This window comes from Amaranthus tricolor, chromosome 1, assembly GCF_026212465.1.
Source record: "Amaranthus tricolor cultivar Red isolate AtriRed21 chromosome 1, ASM2621246v1, whole genome shotgun sequence".
NCBI lineage: Eukaryota > Viridiplantae > Streptophyta > Magnoliopsida > Caryophyllales > Amaranthaceae > Amaranthus > Amaranthus tricolor.
This window is the reverse complement of record NC_080047.1, coordinates 45,214,042-45,237,934: the sequence shown is the minus strand read 5'-3', so window position 1 is coordinate 45,237,934 and position 23,893 is coordinate 45,214,042. Positions and strand designations below refer to the sequence as shown.

Here is a 23,893-nt window from a genome sequence, read left to right as displayed (position 1 = left end):
TACTTAATAATAAATGATAACTTATTTATATTTAGTATTATCAAACATCTACCTAAATCATTGACATATTTAGCTAGCATAAAAATCAATAAATATAATAATATTTTAAGATGAATAAATAAGTCAACTTGAAAAGCCAAAATCAATGGACAACGAGCGACAAGCTATAATCATTTGTCAAACATCCTTAACGTGTAATTATACTTCAAAAAATACACTTTTTCTATTATTTCTAATTTGCTAAATCAAGCAAATCAAAGTGAATCATTTGGATAAAACATAGTAAATGTCTAAAGGTACTAAAAAGTAAGTGTAATACTGTAATTTAATAGGGCTTGCTATGAGGGGTGCCAAAATGACAGGTGAAACCGTATAAGTAAATTTTTTGGTGATTAGAAATTAGAATAATTATTATATTGAACTTTATTCAAGTAATATTTTTTATAAAAAATCAGTTTTAGTTAGTAAAATATAAATTTAATAAGGAGCATTGAAGTTAGTTTCTTATTTGCAAATATTTTGGTAATTAAAATAATTTTAATAATTATTATTGGTTAGAGGTATATTTAGAAATTGGGTTTATTATAGAGGCTTTAGCAAAAATACAATTTATACATCGGCAAAACCTAAAACCCTAATCCACTCTTTCCAAAAGCCCCCCTTCTCTTCTGTTTTCTCCCTAGTCTTCCCGCAGTTCTCATCTTCCTCTCTCAACATGCCTAAATCTAAAAGAAATCGTCCTGGTATTCTCTTTCTCTAACTATCTAATGCAATTTCTCAAATTAAATTGAGTTGATCCTGCAAATTTTTTATGCGAACCCTCTTACAGGTTTTAGCTTTCGTGTTTTTTTCCGTTCATTTTTTGTTAACACATTTTTTATTGTATATATTAGCGTGAAAGAACTAACAATTTATTTGCTTTGTTAAAAAAAATTCAATTTTTATATCGTGCTTTTGCAAATTTTTCACCAAATGTATTTTTAATAATTACTGCAATGTAGAAACCTTGTTGTGGTGGGAGTGTTTATTTTTGTCTGAGTGGATTTGATTGTTTCTGGGTTTTATGAAAATTTTTAAACAGAAATTTCAAATTTCGATTGTGGGTGAGCGATTCTTTTCATCTGTGTAAATGGGCTGGTGGAAATTTTGATTAACTGTGGCGAAGTAGGATTCATTTTTTGTAAATGAAACAGATAAAATAATTGTTTTGATATTTTAGAATGGAAAAATGAAATGCAGTTACCCTTTCCAAGACAAAAAAGAAAGGAAGGGAGCATAAGGAGGCAATTGTTAACTCAATAAGGGAAGCAGCTGAGAAGTACTCCTCGGTTTATGTCTTTGCCTTCGAGAATATGAGAAATCTTAAATTTAAAGAGTTCAGAGATTCTCTTAGAACTTCTGGAAGGTGATCATTGTTTTTGATGAGCTTTTTTATATTGTTCTGCATTAATGTGTGTTTTATTTTTCTGCGTGCCAAAATTTGTTGTCGTTTATAAATTTCTGGATATTTGTAATGTAATTTGGTTTTGAGGTGCTATTTTAAGTGGTCTTTGTATTGAGTAAGTGTTGAATTAAATTTGTCAAGAGACTAGAACAATGTTCTTCCAAACTTATAGGAACTTGTTGACAATGAAAATGTGAGAGAGGAAGTGATGGATAAGCTTGAAATGATCCAAAATTGGTTGAATTGACAAACTTGAATAGTTGAATACTTTGAGTAGAACATGTCATTATCGTTATGGTTGCCAAATTGGTTAAATCACAACATTTAGCCGGTTACAAAATAAGTAGCAATTTGCAATGGAAGCTCTACTAGGCTTGATGCCGGATGTACACATCCTTACCCATCTTAATTATAAAACTAACAAAGATGTTGTTTTCGATTGACCATTTCACATAAATAAGAAGTGCATATGATTTAATGAGCCATTTTACTTAAGTCATAATAATTGAATATTTTTCTTGCAATTTCAGATTTTTCCTTGGATCACACAAAGTCATGCAGGTTGCATTAGGGCGTTCTGCTTCTGATGAGATCAAATCAGGTCTTCACAAAATCTCAAAGGTGAAGATTCACTTTCTTTTTGTGTAGTATACTGTTTAGGATTGCTTATGACCTTGTTTCATATTCAATTCTTGCTTTCTATTTTGCAGTTCCTTCGAGGAGACACTGGTCTTTATTTTACAAATGCATCTGAGGAAGAGGTCAAAAAGTACGTATGAAAAGCTTTGTTACATTTTCCATAGCCTTGTGCATTTCCCCTGCTTTTCATGTATCTATTAACAAATCATAATAAAAAAGTGTTTTTCCCTTTTCTGGGTGTCCAAAGAGATAATAACACTCCCTAAGTGTGGTAAAATGTATTTATTTTTACTATGAAGGTACCATACATCTTCAGTCTCCAAGTTCATCTAGTAATATTATTGTTTATAGTAGTTATCATTGGATTTAAATTCTTTTTCTGGTGACTTGCAGGGTATTTGACGAGTTTGAAGTCTATGATTTTGCAAGGACGGGTAGTGTAGCCACTGAGAAGGTTGGTTTGAATATGACGTATCAGCTATTTCTGTCCTAAATTTTTTTTTACGCTTAAAGTCTTCCATGAACATTGTATTCTTTCATATGATTAAAATGACAAATCTGCTTACTTGGAACTTGTATAGGAATTTGAAGTGCTATATTTCTTTTGTCATAATTTAATCAAACTGAATAATATTCAATGATTTTCAGGTTGAGCTTAAAGAAGGGCCTTTGAGTGAATTTAGCCATGAGATGGAGCCCTTCTTACGCAAGCAAGGGATGCCTGTCCGCCTGAACAAAGGTTCACTTCCTTTACTTTTTATCTTTCTGTTACATTCCATCAAATACGTTGAAGGGTAAAATGCTGATTGGATTTCTTTCATGGCAGGTGTGGTGGAGCTTATCTCGGACTTTGTTGTTTGTGAAGAAGGGCAACATTTGTCACCAGAGGCAGCTCGTATCTTGGTTAGTGCATCTTGCTTCCCCTCATGTTCATTTATGTGGTTTCCTCTTTGGCTGGTTTACTGGCATGTTCAATGGATTTGAGGTTTTATATTCTGAATTTAAAATGTTGATATTGTATGCACAAGGAAAATCCTTGAAATAATCCTTTGTGAAACAAAAATTCTCTTGTGCTGGTGGACTTCCTCAATACAATAAATTAGGCTTTGCAGTGAAGTGGAATGTTTATTGGGACTTAACTTGAGACTGTCGTGGACTAGGATTTTTTAAGCAAAGTTTTCATCAAATAATATGGGTGTACCCATAGTTTAAAATGCATTAACTGTCTCAATCGTGTTAACGGAATGGTGATGCGGTAACGAGAGTGATGCAGTTATAATAATGCCTAAATATCGGTCGAAACCATAAGATACCCTTGGTACAAATCAAAATGAAGTTTTTACACCTTTACAATGCGGATGATGCGATGCCTTGTTTTTACACTATGGGTGTACCTATGTGGACCTTTTGGAGTTGAAGTGATAGGTAATTTGGCAATCTTTGAGATTCTGAAATTGATGGTGATGTTTTTGAAGTTTTCAATGGGTCAATCTAAATTTTTTTGGCGACTTTTTGTATAGATACTGAGATGAATATCCATGTGTATGTTTTGAAGCATCTATTCCTAAGGTTCTTTTTTTTTTTTTTTTTTGTGTTGGTAGGATAACAAAATAATTGAATTAATTGACTTGGGTTTAAGATGATACCATGAATTTAAGCAAATATGACAAGTCATTGAATAATTTACTTTGAGAAATGCAATTCCAACCTATAAATTATATCTTTTCAAAGATTGCACCGAGTTCTTTAAATGGTTGTGCTTGATTGATTTTTATTCTCCAAACCCCAGAAGTTTACCCTTATTTTTATGGTTGCCTTCTACTTATAAAGCCATAACTGCTCTTATGAACTCCTTTGGCCATGATAAGGAAAGGGAGGCTTTAATGGCGGGAGAGGTGAATAGAATTGGGGTCTTTGATGGCGGAGAACTGGAGAAGTGTTGTGGTACGGATAAAGACGAAAATGAAGAGTGGTAGTGGGGGATTTTGTTTTTTTAAATATTTTCCTTTTTTTACCTTTTTTCTTGGGCTAAAAACATGTTTTAGCTGGTCACTATTTTGGTTGGTATGCTATTAGCAAAGACCCCCTAAAATTCGGATGATTAACGGTGATTGTGGGACTATTGTAGAAAAATTATTGAAAGATTGGATTATTCTTCTCTAGTTAATTTTTCCTTTGAATAATTGAATGTTGGTTATTTTTTAAAGAAAATTTAATAATTGAACTGCCCATCTAAAAAAGTGGCATTGATGTATCATTTGAGGTGATTTTGGGGAATATTAGCGATAATAAATCCTGTTTAGTTGATACTAGAGACTCGAGGGTGCTTTGTTGTGATGCTTACGCATTAGGTAGTTTGTATTAATGTCATTACTTGGAGGTGGTTTTGGGGGTTGTAGTGCTACCTTCTTCTCGAGGATAGGGAATCAGACTCAAACTCCTGTTCAGTTTAATACTTGCTGATACAGTTGCTGATCTTTTCACGTTGTATCATTTTGTAATTGTTGATATCCTATAATTGAAGTTTCTTTTCTGTTTACATATCTGTTGCTTATTTCCTGCAAATGTAAATAAAATCCTAAATTTTATTTCTGTAGCGTCTTCTTGGCTTCAAAATGGCTCCCTTCAAGCTTCATCTAATCTGCAGTCTAAGAGGAGATGATTTCGAGTTATATAGAGAAGGGCTCGAAGGATCAGACATCGAGTCATCGTAAAATTGTATCTTTCCGGTGATTGAAGCTTAGATAGGGAGTGATGGGGCTTTTCGCCAGCCTTTTTGTTAAACGCTATTCAACTGCGGCGTTCTTGATTGTTTATTAGCAATGTTCAAAATATATTAATGTAATAGTCAAAAGACTACAACAATCTCTGAAATTAATTTTGCATACTTTTATTGACTTGATCGAAGTTTAATAGTAATAGAGTAATATGACTGGGCATAGATTCTATATATATATTTATATTAAGCATGAAATTTTTGTAGTCAATGTTTTTAAGTCAGAAAATTTATAGTTGATTATGTTGACCAAGTACACAGTGTGTTAATCAAATCTGTCATTCGTTAATCAAATTTGGCACAAATTGCCCAAAAATTTATGGTATGGCTTATGTTATGTCTACTACACCGTATTCATTATGTCCTAGTATTTTGATTGGCTGGACTAGGCTTTTTCAAGTTAATTAATATTAAAACAAATCAAACTCAAGAATGTCAGTAGTTATTACGAATAATGTTAAGGTTTGTATGTATTTATCTGTCAAAATATATAGAAGACACTAGATGACTTTGGGCTTTCGGGGCACCAGTACGCACTAGTCTTTACACAATCAACCTTTTAAATTTGTCCGATACTACCCTATCGCAATAATTTTACAAATTCTTGTATAATATAGTCTTACCGTGAGATATGTCTTATACTTGGGGTAAATAACGCAATAATAAAAACTTTATTCTTATTTTAAGGTCGCCTTACCATAAAACAGTTTAACGACCGTAGTTTAAATTAGCATTATTTGGAATATAAGAGTGGAAAATGCCACAAATTGTGAGAAACGTTAAAAAAAGAAATAAGCACAATGACAAAGACCAGTAAACAGAATAGGAAAAGAATCACCATCCCCATTTATTAATTTATTATTAGTCGTAGTTGTAGTATCAGCAGCCCTGACGTCACTTCTTCTCAGAATCAGTATCTCTTAATAAGTCTTCGGTCTTCAGTCTTCCCTCCATTTTAAACGTTACAATTCAACAATTTCCTCTCCAAATCCATTTTCAACTTTTCTCTCTAACCCTAAATTCCCCATTTTTTTTCGTTCAGCCATGCAAACTTTGATGAATTCAACCCACATTTCACCCACTAATCCAATTAAAACCTCCATTAAATGCATTTCTCCCAGAAAATTTTCTAACCCATCTCCAGTTTTGAAGTTTTCTAATGAAAATGGGTTTAAGCCTTCTTCAATTTCTTTGAAGGCCGTTGCACAGAATTCTAATCCTGTGGATTCTCGCCCTCTTATTGTCATTGATAATTATGATAGCTTCACTTATAATCTTTGTCAGGTTTATTTTTGTCAAGTTTCATCATTTTTTCATAATTAATGGATGATAGAATAGAATAGATTATATTTAATTTTAGTTTTATTTTTATGAAGTATACGTGAATTGTTTGTGATGTAATGATAATTGTAAGTGAATTAATTAATCATGGTTTCAGATGTGGATATTTGGTTGATTTGTGGATTTTAGTTGTGTGAATCGCTGCATGTTAAAATTGAAATTTGGTTGGTTTACTGTGCTCTATTTGGTAAATTCAATGGGAATATGGATGGACTCCCACCTGCATCAATACCCTTGTGGTTATTATACGTATAAATCAAAATTGATATTTTCTTTTTTGGTTTTGTTAGTTTGTGTTTGATTTTGTTCAAAAGAAGAATGGAACCATGCCAAAGATTTGAGGTTTTATTTGAATCTTAATAATTTATAATTATTTCACTTGTTCAAAGAAGCAATAAAATCATATTTTAAACTTGCAACTTTGCAAGTATTTTTTTGACTTTTAATAATTCATCATTATTTTGTTTTGGACAGAAAATTGGGTAGTGTTAGAATTGATCTGAATATAGAAGGTATGTCAAATGTATATGCTGATTAGTCACATGAAGAACCCGAAATTGGCCTCATTTTTGATATGTGGGACTAGAAATCGGACTTGAGCACCCGATTTTGACAGGTGTGTATGTTGGATTGTAGCCCTGTATCAGGGATTAATGAGGGTGAAGATGAGATGGCCGGATAATCAAGCATGGAAAAGTAGTATACTCTATTACTCTTGAAAGGGCTAATGTAAAAAGGCCAAGGTTTAATTGGATTATTTGTCATTGACATTCAATGAATTATGTGTACAAAAGTAATGAGCAATGGCTGTGGCATTTAAAATTTGGTTGATTTATATGGATATGGATAGTAAACTTTGTGGGCAACTTTCCTTGAAATGCTTCTAAATAAAGTGAGTCGAGAAAAAAGTAGAAACAATAAGTTGGACAGTTAATGAATTACAATAGAATAAAAAGGCGTATCAAGTCTATAGTGCAGTGTGGCATTATGGTTTAGTTTGATACAACAAACTGACGGAGTACGTAAATACTAACCCCAAGTGAGGTTCAATTTCATTGATGTTCACCTTCATAAATTGTGCCGTGTAGCGATAAATAGTTGGACAGCCTTTGAATTCCAAAATTCTGGATGTTGGTTGTTATAAGTTGGATAAGTATATCTAGTGACGACAAATACAGTTATCTTTCCTTGCTGTCATATAGAGACATTAGACAGTAATGAATTTCGCTAGTGACTTTGCTTTAAATGCTTCCTAATAAATCCAGTCGTGAAACTACAAAAACTTGTACACGAATGATTTTTTTTTTTTTTTTTGAAAAACTAGCGTATCTAGTCCATATGCGTTGTGACATACTGATTTTGGTTGATACAAGATGGTAAAGGATTTTAATAGCTACTACAAACTTATTCAACTTTTCTTGACGTGACAAAAAAGTTGGACTTCCAATGAATTTTGAAATCTGGATATTGGTTGATGTAAATTGGCGTTTATATATCTAGTAACGACATATGCAGTTAACTTCCTTTGATATGCTCGATTTTTTTTCAATTGTTAAGCAACAAGTGTTTTCTGAAGGTGTCATGCCTTTCATTGGCAAGATTATATATGCATTCGCACATTCCAAGCCCATGTGTGCAATTATCCTTTAAGTTTAACTGGGTTTCTAGTAATTTAGTATGTGTCTAGGGATCAATATGTTGGATCTTTTCACTTGTTTGAAACATTGTTCAATTGTCGTATCAATGTATCACTCAAGGTGTGTCCTTTTTTGTTTGAGTATTTGGGTGATAGATGGGAGAGTTTAATTGACCCAACTCAATGCTTTTCTTAATCTCCAATATATATAATTGATGCCTGTCTTTTTCCATGATTTGAAGTAGCTGGTAATGCACTGTTTTGTTGAAAACAAGAGAGGAAACTTAGGGTGATGCAATATTGGGGTTATTGAGATGAATTATGGGAATAAGATGATATAAGGGTTTAAGGGTTTTTCTTAATTGGATCAAAATTTGAGCATTTTGCGTTGATCATTTATAGAATATGTTTGAAAAGTTTTTTACCATTACGATGAGAGATTTGTAAGGTAATTGGTGATTGAAAGATATTATTCTGACCTTTGGTATTTTTAGGCGTATTAATGATCAGTAGTCTTTGAAAGTATTGAATGAGGATCATTCCTTAACAAGTGAACGCTATCTTTGCTTTGAACTGCATTCTTTTCTCTCTCTCCTCTCCTCTTTGAACCAACTAGTTAGCTTGACTTTAGAAAATGATGATAACTTGCCTGGATGAATGTTATTGAATACTGAATGGTTTACTATTCATGAACTCTTTTTCTCTAACATTTAAGTTTCTGGCCATCAGATAATTATATTCTTACTTTTGACATCATGTTTTTATTTTCAGTATGTGGGAGAATTAGGTACGTACTTCGAGGTATACAGAAATGACGAGATTTCTGTGGAAGAATTGAAAAGGTAAGGAGGCAGAATAGTGGTATGCTTTTATCTTTCAAATGTGGCGTTCGAACGTTTTAACAATATACAAAAATTTATCTTCCATCATAGATAATTAACCTAAGCTGCTCAATCTGTCATAACAGGAAAAATCCAAGGGGAATCCTTATATCTCCAGGTCCAGGTGAGAGCTTTTGCTTATTTTCTTTCAGAATTTATTTGAACTATTTGACTTTTGAAAATCTATGATGTGCATGGAGTAAAGATGATATATATTTTTCATTATAATTGACCAATTGAAAATGATCTAATAAGATAGCACACTTGTTATTTATTATGAAGCTATGAACGCCGAACACTTTCTCTTTATATGATCAAGATTAAAGTCGAAATAACCTTTCCTTGTCTCTGAGTTAAGGTTGCATGTACTATCACCCCTCCCCTCAAACTGCTCTTAGAAGCTATCTAATGGGTTTGGAGTAAGATTGTTTTTTTCGTTTGATGCTGCATACTTGTATTAGATTGGCACATTCCAAAGGGGTGTGGATTTTTTTGATGCTGCATTCTAGTACTCTTGAACTATGGGTGCATTCTAACGAGCAATGATAAGTAGCTTACAGGTGTACTCGCACCAAAGGTGTTTGGGGGTCTTCTGCAAGTTGGTTTGGTCTCAGACATTAAAAATAAATACCTTTAAACGTTTGTTTTTAAATTCACATAACAACTCATGGATTAGAATAAGCAAACCAGTGCAATTTTGCATGAAAATCCAGAAAAGCCATAGCTTAGATTAACCTGAATGATTGTGAACAGGTTGCTAAAGCTTTTGGGCTACAAAAATTGTTTGTTATGACAGGTAGGCTTGGACCTTGTATAGTTCCCCTAGTGCATCACGCTGGAGACATTTGATTGCTATTCTACTGTGGCAGAATTTGCAACTTGAATTTTGACTGGGCTTTTAGAATTTGGAAACTGTGGAAAAATGAAAAGGAGAAATTCTTGTACTTAGTACAAAAATGTATCTTATTATCTTCTGCGTTCTTGGCAGCAATTTGCATATGAGAAGTTAAAGTTTGCTTGCATTTAGTGCTTCCAACTATCTGATTTTCTGCGCTGTTCACGTCTATGTTACTTTTATGTGACTATGTGATTGCTGTTATCATTTTAGATTGTCCTTGCTAAGCACATTTTTTTTGTTAAAAGGTGCACCTCAAGACTCAGGTATCTCATTAGCTACTGTGTTGGAATTGGGCCCCACTGTACCAATATTTGGTGTTTGTATGGGCTTGCAGTGCATTGGAGAGGCTTTTGGAGGTCAGTTTCATCATCTGACTTAGTCAATTCTTTATGCAACAAATTGGTTGCGGTTTTGCTATAAAGTCTGCTTCAAGTATTCTGTATACTCCATCCTGCTGTTGTTATTTTTGCCTTTCCTTGGCTATAATCATATTTTGTTATATATCCTTTCTATAAAGCAAGTATTTTTTTGACGCACAATATAAAAAAGGAGATTAGGTTATTTGTCTTGGGGTGTTTTCTTGTATGTGGTTGATATACCAATTATTTATCGTACATGTATTTCCGTGTCATAATCCTCCTAGAGGTCTAGATCTCTGATCTCTAATAGAGCATTAGCATGTGTTGAAGTTAAAGTATGCTATACAGGAGACCATATCCCATAGCCATAACACATGATATTAATTTATTAAATAGGAGTAGCCAAGTAGTTTTATGAAGTTTAAAAGCAGCATGCAGTGAGGTTTATTATTTAATGAATTATAATACAAACGAACTACGTTTTTCGTTTTTCATGTTTCTTTTTAATTCAAAATAGACACGATACAATAGGTCACATTAGTGGGAGAATCCTCAATTATGGCCCATTTGGTTGTGGTACTAAATAGTGGTAATGAGAATTATTTGAAGTGTAAATTTTCATGAAATTTACCATGATGGTATTAAAACTTTGATCATAAAATGATTTTTTTTTTCACAATTTCAATTAGTACCTAATACCAGATTTCCAATAGTAATGCATTGGAACGAACTTTGTGAAGAAAATGAGATGATTGAAGTAGAACGACCATGACAATTAAACATGTTAAGAGATTTTCTCTCTAGAACCACGCTAAATTTCCGTTACCATTCTTACTATTTAATACCAACTACCAAACGGCCATTAACAATTTAATATAGTTTGTCTACGGCTATTAACAAGAAAGACGGGTGGGATAAGGACTAAGGAGTCTTTGTGGTCCTGCTAGCGGTGCACCAACTTTCTTTTATTATGAGTCATTATTCTTGCTTATGCTTATGAGTTTCTCTACGTCTCTTACTTTTATGGACCTAAAGATTTATAGTTCTTTGGTTTTAGATAATAATAGGACTATAATGAATTGACTCATTGAGTCATCTGCTCTTCTACTTTTTGTGAAATTTCAGTTGATGTTTGCTACCATGGGTCATTCGGAAAAAGCCTCTTTGTCATCGGTCACAAGGAAAATGTCGTGTACATCTGACCCCCCCAAGCCCTATCTATGTGGAAGTCACTTGATGGCTTTGGGGTGATGGAATGTTGCATGTTTATGAGTTGTTCTACGTGAATTAGGCATTAAGGATTTTTAATTACTTGGGAAAATGTCTCTTTGATACTTCTATGATAAATTTAGTTTACTTTTTTCATCATCACCAATGTTTAAATCAATAAATTCTTTTGTCATGCTATCTTAGTTGAGTTCTTTTTGTGAAGTCAGCCTGCGGTATTTGTCTGTCATCATGTTTTCCTCATGTACTGTATCTAATTAGTTTTTCAGACTCGGTATGTATGGGATGGAAAAAGAAGTTTTAATTATTCTCAAAGTGCCGAGAATATGAGTTATAACCTAGTTGTGTATTGTAGACTCAGTTTTAAATGCACCTTAAATTATTAATGCATTGTTTGGTAACTACAATGCCATCTTTCATGTTGATTGTTCTTAATGTATACTCTTCCAAATTTGCATTTGTCAGCTGCAGGCTGCAGCTGCTTTTTCTTTCCACTAAATTATGATATCATGGTTTGTTTTACAGGGAAGGTTGTCCGCTCCCCATATGGGGTCATGCATGGGAAAAGCTCACCTGTTTACTATGATGAGGGGGGGAGTCAAGGCTTATTTTCAGGCTTACCGAAGTAAGTGCTGTGTTGTGTATACTTGTCATTTGTCTGATCGGTGTCTTGATCGATATAGTGAACACCAGAACTATGCTGTTAGAAGTGATTTAATGTTGCAGTAGTTAGTGATTCTGAACGGGGCTAAGAGGTACTAAAAAGATGCAAACAGATGCTTGGTAGTTTGATAGCATGTTGCTGCTGTGATCGGAAATAGCATGTGGTTTTTAGATTCTTTGTGAGCAATTTAAAATAGGAGTCTTGTGTTAGAGTTAGCCTATCTAGGGAAGATGTTTAGGTGTCGATGTTTCTTGAAAATAAAAGACTGTATAATGATGGTAAGTTTTTTACGTTTTCAGTCCCTTCACTGCCGCGAGATATCACAGCCTTGTGGTTGAAAGAGATGGCTTCCCGGAGGAGCTTGAGATTACTGCTTGGACTGAGGATGGATTGGTCATGGCTGCTCGTCATAAAGAATATAAATATTTACAGGTAACACAATTTTCTAGAATTTTATGCCCCCTCCAAGTTTCCAACCTTTTTGCCTAAATGTTCAATTTGTTTCCGTAAGCTCATCCATTCCTTAAGTGATTGCTTCTGTCGGTTTGTGATTTCCTATTGTTGACTTTTATTACATCTTCATAAAAGAAGCGATTGGAGAATGTTAAGACGGGAGACCTATCAAAAAAGTGTCACTCTGATTGCGATAATGGCATCTTAGAGACGTGATGGCATGTCCTTGTGAACTTTCTTTATCTAGCTTCATGGTTTCTATGAGTGCTTCAATCTTTGTTAGATTGATTCTTCTAATTGTGCATTCCTTGTTCCAGAGTGAAATCAGGCAATATTAATGCTATTCCCATTTGTTTTCTGCAGGGGGTTCAGTTTCATCCTGAAAGTGTTCTCACTCCAGAAGGAATGGGGATTATCAAAAATTTCATTAAAATGATTGACAGTAACGAAACAAACAGTTCGTCATAGCAGCTTTCGTAAGCATTTAAGGTGTTGTGATAGTCGTGTAATCTTTTCGAGAACAAAATATTTAATGTGCTTTATTATGTCAATAGCTTTTGTGTGGCAACAAGCTCAAGGTAACCTTAGTTAGTAACTAAGTTGAATCTTTTGCTGTTGTAATCAACTAGGCTTGATTCATAAACTCCAATTTGAAAAAACATGATCTATTTTGGGATGGAACAAACTTCTCTTTCCAAGAGTTCCATGTCTTTCTACTTGCGTAATAAGGAATGGGAATAAAAATAACTTTTTTCTAAAAGGAACATCATTTTGATTTTCACTGTCCCTTCTTGGCTCTACACTTCCCCCACTCATATCCAATACGATTCATTCAAAAGACAATACAAATTAAAACAAAAGGTCCTCAAAATAATTGGGTCTCGACAAGTAATATATATTCTCGCAAACCCTGTTAAAAAAAAAACAAAAATCTTCACCAACCTTTTTTGGATTACTATGAGGATTTGGAAAGTGATGAGATTGATTGAATTTATCTTAATTTTCTTCACTTGTGAAGTCTGTGTTTTCCATGTGAGTGAGATTTCGTGCAAGTTTTGGGTGCTTATAATATGTATTGGAAATGATTGACTCAACAAATTGCTAAAAAGAGCTATCATTTTGCCTTAACAATAACACTTTCTTGTAGAATCACTATTCTTTCATGGTTTTAAAATAAGTTGCCTTTTATCTTTACACAATTTGGGTAATTGTGAAAACTAAATTTGATCACTGGATTCATTTAGTTAGTATTATATATTAATAATCTTTGTGTCATGTGATTATAACAAATTATAAACATTATAGGAAAAGAACTATTCTGATTCTATTTTCTTACATAATTTTTTATTGAGGTTTTGGAAAATTACCAACAAGTAAGGGAAAATAGAATTTTATCATATTGATCCTTCTCGCAAATGGTTATAATCAAAACTCTTTGGTATAAGGGTGAAAAGAAAATATTCGACCAATACGTATGATTTTCAGTGAAACACGTAATATAATTTTTTTATAGCAATATGTCATTAAAGTTGAAGCTTTGATATAAGATTTATAGTTTCCAACCTAATTTTTTAGTGGATTATTGCTAAAGCTACATGCATCCTTAGTCCTACATGTTACAGGTTGGTGCATGTTAAACTTCACACAACACCTACACTATACTCTAAACTCTAAAGACTAGAGCATTGACTACCACTCTACTTGGACCAAGAGTAAAAACTACTTCTATCACTAATTATTCAACTACCTATAATTTGGTTAAAACTTTGCACAATTATTTGACTGCTCATATTTATCCCTTCTATATTACTTATTTGACCATTTCAATGAAGACTCGCATGATCTTTTTTAGAATGTCAAAAGAATAAAATAAACATATTAACAATTTTTTTATTCATGACAAAGCTGATTTATACCTCTAATTCAATCATGTAAGGGTATGAATTGAATCTATTAAATAGAGTATTTTTAAGGAGTAAATTGAGAGATAGATATGATCCAAGACAATATGGTAAATATCCCACAGGAATACTCCATATTAAATGGAAAAGTAATTTAACTTCTGGTTATTGAGAATCATGTGTTAATCTAATATTTAACATTTTCTTTCGCATTTGTAATTGAAGTTTAATTCTCACCTTATCCGTACAGAATTATCCTTAACCGAAATTGAAAAAAAAAATTAAACTTGCAATTACCATTAACATCTACTTTAATAAATTTCAAGTAGGTTTCTAAATTCAGACAATATACCACTATTACAAACAAAGATCAGAGTAGCTATATATTAAATTAGTAATTAAGTAGCACAATAATCCTATTATAACCAATTTCATAAACAGAAAATCACATATACTACCACAAAATATAACAAATTTCCCATCAAAGTTGGATTCTTTTAAGAAAAAAAAACATGAAATTCAATACATTCTAGCACATTTAGTAATAACACTACATCCTCTTCTATACCTATTAGCAGGAGTGGCTCCACAACTGTAATAAGAAGATCCAGGAGTTGAACAAGGCACAACATCTCTTTTCAATGTCTCATAACTTATATATTTCCTCTGCATACCTAAAATTCTTCTATTTATTTCTGAATCAACCTGAAATTCTTCCTCCATTAAAACATCATTAGAGCAATTTCCCATCTTTTCATCACAAACCCTTTTCAGCATTACATCAATTTCACCACTTTTTGAGGAATTTAAGCTCAAATCTGAAAACCCATTTGAGAATTTGAGGTGGGTTTGTAAGATTATGAGCAGCAAGAGAAGGGGAAGTTTGATTGAAGTAATAATGGTGAGCATTGCTAAAATTGGGTGTTTTTTTTTTTCGTACCCTTTTGTTTGAGAGAGATTGAGTGAAGTTTGATTTTGTTTTTCTGGGTTATTGTTTGTTTTTGGTGGTTGTTCAAGATTGGAGTTTTGGTAGTACAAAGGTTAATAAATATGGTTGGGGTCACGGTCTTATCAAATGGTCCACTTAGAAATACTAATGTTAGCGTGGTAATGGACTAATGGCATGGCATCATCATAAATATTATTTAGTTAGAGTGTCAAGCCAAGGTATATGCCAAGACACATCTTTTTCATCTGTATTTTCAATGGGTCACCCTTTCTTTTTAGCACCGAATGAGCAACATTATTATATGATCCTTTAATAATTAAATGTTTTTTTTAGACCTCATTATATACTTTATAATGTTTTTTTATACGAGAGTATTTTTAGGTTAGAAATTTTGATACAACATAAGATAAGTTCCCTTCATAATTAGCACTTATAATTCCACTCGAAAAGGAGGTGGATGAGATTTAAAACGATAATCTAGGCTCTGATACTATGTTAAAAATTCAACACAATCAAAAACTTAAAATGATGAATAAAGTCTCAATATATGTTATATATACTTTATCATCATTTAAGTTTTGTTTGGCAACTCATAAATGCTAATAAGTAGTAGGAGTAATTAATTTTGGTTCAATATAGATCTAGTTAAGTTCATTTCAATCCAATTTAATTTAAGATAAGGAGTATGAAAAATCTAAATACAAGATCCCATTTGTACGTGCACAAAGATTTTTTTGTTGAAGCTTAATTGTTTTATTAAATTAAACTAATTTTACTGTATCACATATAAGTTATTTCTATATATAAAGCTTGTTAAGTTTGATTTATACACAAATTCTTGTGTAAGACGATTTTACTGTAAGACCTTATCCATACATGAGTTAAATAAGTCAACTAATATAAATATTAGCATATGGACTTTTTGTTTTAAACTCATCTCATTGAAAAACGATCTCTCACAAGAGTAACTCTTATTTATAAGTATATAGAAAGTGAAATAATTTTACAAGGATAGTATAAAAAAATTAAAACACATCAAAATAATTGAATAAGTTTGCTTTTACTGATACACATTATATTCCAAGACATTTATATTTGACATGAATATATTTTTTTTAGAATTTTAAAAATTACCATCGCAAAAGCTTCATTTATATTAACATTACCGACCAATAATGCAAAGTGTACACTGCCATGAATGAAGCAATATCCCCCATTTGCAAGGTAATGGATATTATCCTGATTTATTTATGTCTTATTCTAATTATGAATTCCAATGTGGGGTGTTGGTGGCTTTAGATCTGTCTTGATTACTTAACTTGCTGATTGGTCTATTGATCATGAATCATGATTAATGATAGTTCCACCACTACACTGCAAAAGAAACGGGGGATATTGGAAAGCATAAGTACCCATAATAAAGTAATTTACGTTAGGATATCCACTAACACAGCGTAAGACTCTATTCGTATATGATGTTAAATATTTTACATAAAAGTAAAAAGTAAAAAAAATTTAAATATGTGATCTCTATCGCATTAATTTTTAATTTTATATTTTATACTCTATCAAAACATTAGTTTTAACATTTTCGTTTAAAGCACTAATTTTCAACAAATAATTCTGTCATTTATGAAATATTTAAAAAAAAGGAAAAAAAAACTACAATTTAAAACTCGATTTTAATTTGGTTAAACTATTTTTCAACCCGCCTAAAATCCACTATAAAAAAGTGGGAAAGTGTTAGTATTGAATAGGAGTAGTTTTCACTTTATGCAACAGAAGCAATCCAAAGTCAATTAGTGATTTTCATATGCAGAATTGAATGGTTCAAAGATGACATAAATTGGAGTTTTTGGGAACACCATTAACAACAAAAGTCAGCATTGAGCAGACAGTCTAACAGGCGAAGAAACCATGAAATGATTAGAAATAAGACACACAAGATCATCGATCAGCAGCCCCTCATGTTTGACTAATTGCAATGGCTCACTGCCTAATGTGCATCATTTTATGTGCCGTCCAGCTTAATGACACAACTTTAAAGAAAAAAAATACAACTTCTACTACACATTTTAGGTTGCTACTTGAGTAGTTGAGTGGTGTCAAACTGTCAAATGGCAGTGAAACGTCCAAAAATATTTAAACACAAATGTGTTTGCTCTCTTTTTTTACATAATGAGAGCATCAAAGAATATGGTGAAAAAAGATTTGATTTATGGTTGTATTGTTTAATTCACAAATTTTATCGGTTGAACTAGCTGACATCTACTCGTATAAAATTCATTGCAATAATTAGGGAGTATATTACTTTGCTAGCCTCAAATAAAGGTTGAACTCGTGGATTAATGATAGAATACCTTGACATAAAGTGATGGTTGTAGGATAAAGGTTGAAGTCATGAATTATATTTCATTATTTTCCGTTTACAATGAAGTTTGCTCGGTGTTTATATACTTACTAGAAGTGATACGAAGAGTTTGATAAGACTCGAGTCCAAAACACTATAGACTTGGTTTTAAGTCGCTTTTCTATAGGCTTCTTAACGGCTCAAATCTGAAGTCTTGCAAAAATATTTGAATTTGTTTTTTCACCCGAATGTACAAATCAGCGGCGTGTCTGATAAAATAATGAAGAAAGAGAGAAATAAGCTCTTAACAGAAGATGATGATCACAGGAAACGAAGTACCAGCTGTTGTCGGAAAAACACAAATCGCTTTTCAGCATAAAAGTATCTCCAAAATACAACAATTAAATCCCTATTACTTCAATTATTATCATGGTTGGCGAGTTGTGAGGTTTAATTCCTATAAATTTGGACATCTTCACGGAAAATTACTAAATTAACTTTACAATTTTTAATTACACTATGCAGCAGCTCAGAGAGTGAGCTTACCCAAGTTCTTTGCAGTTCTAGACATTCCATGGCTTGATCCTCGATCTTCTTGCTCATCGCTGGGAAGAGCCCTATAGCTTGAAGAAGCCTCTTCTGTATCGGCGGCTCCAGGTCTTTCAGTTAAAAACTGCTCCCAGAAATGGTCATTAACTCGGGCAGGTGCAGGTGCGGTACGAGTAGGATCCCCGCTCTTACTGCCAATCTCTAGTGACGATGAATTACTCACATTACTAATTGAATGATTATTCTTTGCAGCCACCCCAACTCCATCTCTGTTACTACCGTTGGCATCTGATTTCATACCTTGAGATCCGCTAACATCTACATCCATAGGGGTTGGCCGCGTTGAATAGGCATTTTGATTGAGTGGTAGTGGAGAAGATGCTAATGAAAGATTCAACTGGCAGCATATTTGACCTTCATTTTCTTCTGCAGAAATTAAGCTTTGCTGCAATGACGATAACCCTGGACATTCTTTTACTCCGACTTTGTCAGACAACAATGTGTCCATTTTAAATGCCAGGCATGTTTCTGCATCTGACAGCTCTATTGTTTCCGAGGAAAATGGCAGGGTACTTATTCCCAATTCTGCATCTTTAGGGTCTGTCCCTGTTGATCTCCTAGTCGGACTTGACCAATCTTCATTTGAGCTATGCGTGCTATTTGAGACCAAGTTCATATTTGAAACAGCTGTGGATAATTCTAATTTAAGTTTATTTGACAAATCTTGCTGATAAATGTCCCCAAAATTATTCTCCACTGCAGGTAGTAACCGATCAGAGTGAGGCAATCGCCTCTTCTTGTTATATGCTGTGAGGTCCATAGCTTCAATTTTCTGCGCAAGTAGTTCAACAAAAGTAGGATTCTTAAACTCTTTCACTACATAGGTCAGCAATTTCTCTTGCCTTTGCTCCATACTACATATACGTTGCGTTATGTCTTCAAGCTGAGATTTTGCTGCACAATGGTGATTTTTGAAACTAGACACTTTTGCATCCAGATCGTTCTTCTCACGATTGAGCTTTTCTATCTCTTCCTCATATGCTGCTCTCTCTGGATCTGGTTGAGGATTGCTGTGGCTATGAATCGGCTTTCTGCGATGAATATTCTTCAGGAGATGCTTCTTATCTCTTATAAAGTCCTCATTAGCAAATTCCCATCTTTCTGGGTCAATCTTCCGAAATCCCTGCCAAAAGAAACCATGTTCCTCCATCAGCTCATTTTTCATGATAAATGATCCCCTAACCAACCACATACCTTCCCCCTCCAATATAATTGATTGAAGACTAATGACTAGTAACCAAGTAATCAACAAATGATTTCTACTGTACACATTTATGAGATTAGAATGCTGCCAAACCGTTCAGTACGTATAAAGAACAACACTGTTGAAGCAGATTCAAGTTTTCATAGCCATTAAACGCACAATTGAAATCAAACAGACATATCTGTTGGGATGAGTTATCCCACATCGATAAACTGAAAATGGTGTGCACGCTTTATAAGCTATTAGAGACCTTCTTCCCATTGTCATATGGTTTTAGGATGGTATATATCTCCTAGTCTTATGAAGTGTGTGCACTTGTGTCCCACGTTAAAATTAGGCTGGACTTATTGTAAATGTCAGCATATTAATGGGGGCACAAGTGTACACACTTCATAAGCCAAGGAGATATATACCATCCCAAAACCATATAGCTTATAAAGCGTGCACACCATTTTTAATTTATCGATGTGGGATAACTCATCCCAAAAATATCACGTTAAAAAGAGAACAATATCAAAATTTACTAAATCTGGTTTGATTATCGGCAGGTACATGGCTCTTTTAAACCAGCCATATACTAATAACACTTGATCCAACCATGCGAGCTAATTATAAACAATCAGCCGATATCACCATCAAATAAATTCACAATCGGTGGCATACACATGACATAGCCGAATGCTCATCAATCACAAACATAAAGAGTATCAACCTGGTTCCAAGTTCAAGAAGTATCTTCAAAGCCATCGGCACATAAAGTATCTCACATGTTTTTTGTACAAAGTACAAGCGGATGTTCTGTTCCCCGACAAAGTGACTATTGATGAAACACATTCAATTGCACAAAAGACCATTTCTACAGAACTCTTTTATTCAGCTTACAAAACTAAATCAAACTTTTCATTCTAGCTCACAAAACTAATCTAGTTTGATTGATTGAACAAAAATAGAAGTATCAGCTCCATTCTCTTCGCCCAATTTTTCTAAAAATTGCAACTTTACTTAAATTCTCTATTCCCTAATCTAAACTACTGTTACCTAATTCAATATATGAATTCACAATTCGACTACAGTGTCCATAAGTAAACTAAAAATGGCTTAATTCAAATGCGCTTTGATGAATTAGGTAACACTAGTCTAAACTTATAATTTTACTCCTATTCAAGAAAGCCATGTTATAAGAAATAAGATTTAGGAGAATTCCACATGATAGCATCCAATTATCATGAAATGTCAGTGGTAGCACTTTTGTAAGATTTTTCCACATGGTAGCATCCTGTTTATGCACTACCTAACTGTCGTAGCATTTTCCGTTAAATTCTTGTTAATTTCCATTTAATTCATCATTTTGTAAGATTTTTCCACATGGTAGCATCCAGTTTTTCCTCTCAAATGTTTAATTCACTATTTTAACTTTTAATTTACCAATTAATTTATCAACGCCCTTAAATGTTGTAACCATTAAGCACATTTGTATTCGTGCTTGGAATGCACCTTTTGAACTTATGAAATGCACGTCTTGTTAAATGTTGTAACAATTAAGTAGATATGTATTCTTGAAATGCATCTTTTGAACTTATAAAATGCGCCTTTTAAATTATTATTAGTGTTTGTAATGCGCCTTTTGAACTTTATAATGCCAATAATTTGAATGAAAATAAAATTGTTACAACATTTAAAGACGTTGATAAATTAATCGGTGAATTAAAAGTTAAAATGGTGAATTAAACATTTGAGAGCAAAAATTGGATGCTACCATGTGGAAAAATCTTACAAAATGATGAATTAAACGTAAATTAACAAGAATTTAGCGAAAAATGCTACGACAGTTAAATAGTACATCAAATGGATGCTATCATGTGAAAAAATCTTACAAAAATGTTATGGATGCTACCATGTTCCCTACAATTTAACTCTTCTCTCATCATTTCCCTAATTATATGGATTTCCATCAAAAAGTTCACATATCTCCACCAATATAAAAAATTCATAGCATAACAACAACAACAGAAACAATGCCAAAGCTTGATTCCAACTCGGATACATGAATCAAAACAAGAATAATCGTTGCTAACAGAGATTATACTTTATTCGGCTGAATCCAATTATTATTTACAACAAATTAAATAAAATCTTAAAATTAGGGAAGTTGAATCCTAATTTATGATGCATCATCATCATGAATAACAATAAAAATATTTAAAAATCAGTAAAACGAGTCAGATTTAGAAAATTTTATCAAATTGAATCAAGAGATAGTGAAATTACATAAGTATTGAGCTGACGAATGAAGCTGGAGAAATTGTTGTGTTTGAAGTAAGTAGGAAGCAAAACCCTAGCGAATTCAGGAGGATTCCAGACGATGAAGCTATTATAAGCAGGACTCCAAGAGACGATCTCGTTAGTAGAGGAGTCGTCAACCATATCGTAAGTTTTAAGAAGAAATGGCGCTGGACCACCTCCTCCTCCGGTAGTTGACTGAGTAACCTCCATTGATGAACTTTTGAATGCTGAGGATAGAGAAAGACTGACTGAGCGAAGAACAAGGGGAATAAAGGGTTCGGTTGTTGAAGAAGATGGTAGATTTTGATTTGTTTTGCGCTCTTTTTTGTTATGGTCAAAGCCGTCAAGATGGACTTGAAAGTAGATTAAATGTTATATAAAAGTCAACATTTACATTGAGGAGGTGTATGGCTTTTTTTTATAATTTTTTTTATTACTTTTAGTTTTTTAGTTGGTCACAGTATAAAAATATTTGGTATATATTTTTTAAGTTAAAATCAAATAGCTATACTATTTTTATTAGATTTTGAATTTTATCATAATTTTTTCTCTAATAAATAGCTAACAATTAACAAATAATTTTTACCAAATATCTCTTTAATAGTTGGCTTAAATAACTAAGTTAAGCAACTAACTTGTTGATCTATACGTTCACTTGGTTAAATCAACAAATAATTTCATCCAACAGCTCCAACTTATAGCCATTTGCTAAACATACTCTAATTTAAACATGTCACTTTTTAATTTAATTCAACATTATTTTAAAATACAGTCTAAAATCAATAGGTCAAAACCATTAAAATCGACTTCTGGAATTAAATTATATATCAAACACTATAAAGTGTTAATTTAACCTATTAATCCCAAAAAGGTGAAATATATTAGAGAAATTTATGTTGTTAATCTTTATTTGAGCTAATTGACTCTTATATGAATTTATCAATGTTTATGTGAACTTATTTATTCTTGAATAAACATGGAGATCATATGCACACTAAATAATAAATGTGCACGATGAATATCTATCGATTAGGAACATTAAAAATGCTGCACATCTTGGTATCTTACATAAATCTAGCAAAACTATATGCACACATGCTAACTCACACACTACTCCGTAAATGATGTGAAATCATGTGATGTTAAGCTAAATTTTCAATTTTTATATTAAAATGTTAAAACCATAAAATAACTCGTTAAAAGGAATTTTATTTGAAGAGTAAATAAGTTTTACTAACTTTTTCAAAGATACATTGAGAATATCGTGTGGTTGAAGGTTTATCCTATAACTTCCGTGATAGAATTTTTATTTTCATATACCAATATGAAAAAATCGATTTTCTCCTCTAGAAATTCTCAATAAAATTAAAAAAAAAAAAAAAGAAAGCGATGTAATTGAAAAAAACTTGAAATTGTGAACATTAATTTACTACTACAAGCACAAATAGAGTATTGTTTTATTAAGAAAACAACTCATCACACAATCCAAATAGAAAAAAACACAATTCAATTGCACAACATAAGATAACCTATTTTTAATATAAGTACAAGAGTAAATAAAGCTCAACTTACAACACACCATATTTATTTGGCCTTCTATTAAGCCTTACATGACTATCTATTATACTAACAATCATCATGGTGATGGTGATGGTGGTTGTGATAATCATCATGATGATGACCGTGATGGTGATGATGGTGATGGTCATCATAATGGTGTCCATGATGGTGATGACCATGATGATGATGGTGGTGATCATGATGACCATAACCATGATGATTCCATCCTTGGTGATGATGATAGTCCTCATAACCATAAGGAGTGCCACCATAGCCATATGACCCTTGCCATGGCAATGAATTATGATGCCCATATCCCCATCCCCAAGTCATATTCACAAAAAGTATTTGCTAGCAAATTGTATGTAAGTTCATGATTTGTGGAAATTGTTTCAGATGCTATTTATAACAAAATTTAAGTCGGCCAAATGAGAATAATTTTAGTGGTAAACATCTTTAATTTATTCTCCATATATTTAATAATTATTCTATACAAGATTATCACTAATAAAACTAATTCTAATAGATCAGATTCTTCTCAGTCTTATCACAACAAATATTAAAAGATTATACTAATTTACGTATCAAATTAAAAGTTAAACTGATGATTAAAACTTCTACACAAAAGACTCTGTTATATCCAACAGTCAATATTCTATTAGTTAAATATCTCTTGATAAATTGAAGAACAAATTAATTTCTCTTGAAAGAATTTAAAT

General features: G+C 32.6%; 4 protein-coding genes across 5 annotated transcripts; 2 read left to right on the top strand and 2 right to left on the bottom strand.

Annotated features, from left to right (window-relative positions):
• Positions 1–601: 601 nt before the first annotated feature.
• On the top strand, positions 602–5,024 carry LOC130814587 (uncharacterized). Its single transcript, XM_057680706.1, has 8 exons — positions 602–743; positions 1,240–1,405; positions 1,975–2,065; positions 2,155–2,213; positions 2,477–2,537; positions 2,732–2,822; positions 2,910–2,986; positions 4,681–5,024. The coding sequence occupies exons 1-8, from the start codon at positions 716–718 to the stop codon at positions 4,795–4,797; spliced, it is 690 nt and encodes a 229-aa protein (XP_057536689.1). The 5' UTR covers positions 602–715; the 3' UTR covers positions 4,798–5,024.
• A 624-nt stretch (positions 5,025–5,648) lies between these two features.
• LOC130814584 (anthranilate synthase beta subunit 2, chloroplastic-like) lies at positions 5,649–13,356 on the top strand. The gene is made up of 7 exons (XM_057680703.1): positions 5,649–6,143; positions 8,608–8,678; positions 8,804–8,841; positions 9,861–9,971; positions 11,727–11,826; positions 12,165–12,297; positions 12,682–13,356. The coding sequence occupies exons 1-7, from the start codon at positions 5,904–5,906 to the stop codon at positions 12,784–12,786; spliced, it is 798 nt and encodes a 265-aa protein (XP_057536686.1). The 5' UTR covers positions 5,649–5,903; the 3' UTR covers positions 12,787–13,356.
• Positions 13,357–14,738: 1,382 nt separating this feature from the next.
• On the bottom strand, positions 14,739–15,128 carry LOC130811420 (protein RALF-like 24). Its single transcript, XM_057677741.1, has one exon. It carries the CDS (start codon positions 15,126–15,128, stop codon positions 14,739–14,741), a length of 390 nt encoding a protein of 129 aa, XP_057533724.1.
• A 1,013-nt stretch (positions 15,129–16,141) lies between these two features.
• On the bottom strand, positions 16,142–23,142 carry LOC130814571 (heat stress transcription factor A-5). Of its 2 annotated transcripts, none has more exons than XM_057680692.1 (3): positions 21,600–23,142; positions 18,065–19,250; positions 16,142–16,542 (listed from the first exon to the last, which is right to left on the bottom strand). In XM_057680692.1, the coding sequence occupies exons 1-3, from the start codon at positions 21,822–21,824 to the stop codon at positions 16,538–16,540; spliced, it is 1,416 nt and encodes a 471-aa protein (XP_057536675.1). In that variant the 5' UTR covers positions 21,825–23,142; the 3' UTR covers positions 16,142–16,537. The 2 variants fall into 2 exon arrangements, with proteins under 2 accessions (XP_057536675.1, XP_057536670.1); XM_057680687.1 differs by lacking the exon at positions 16,142–16,542 and adding an exon at positions 16,818–17,787.
• Between the last annotated feature and the right edge of the window lie 751 nt (positions 23,143–23,893).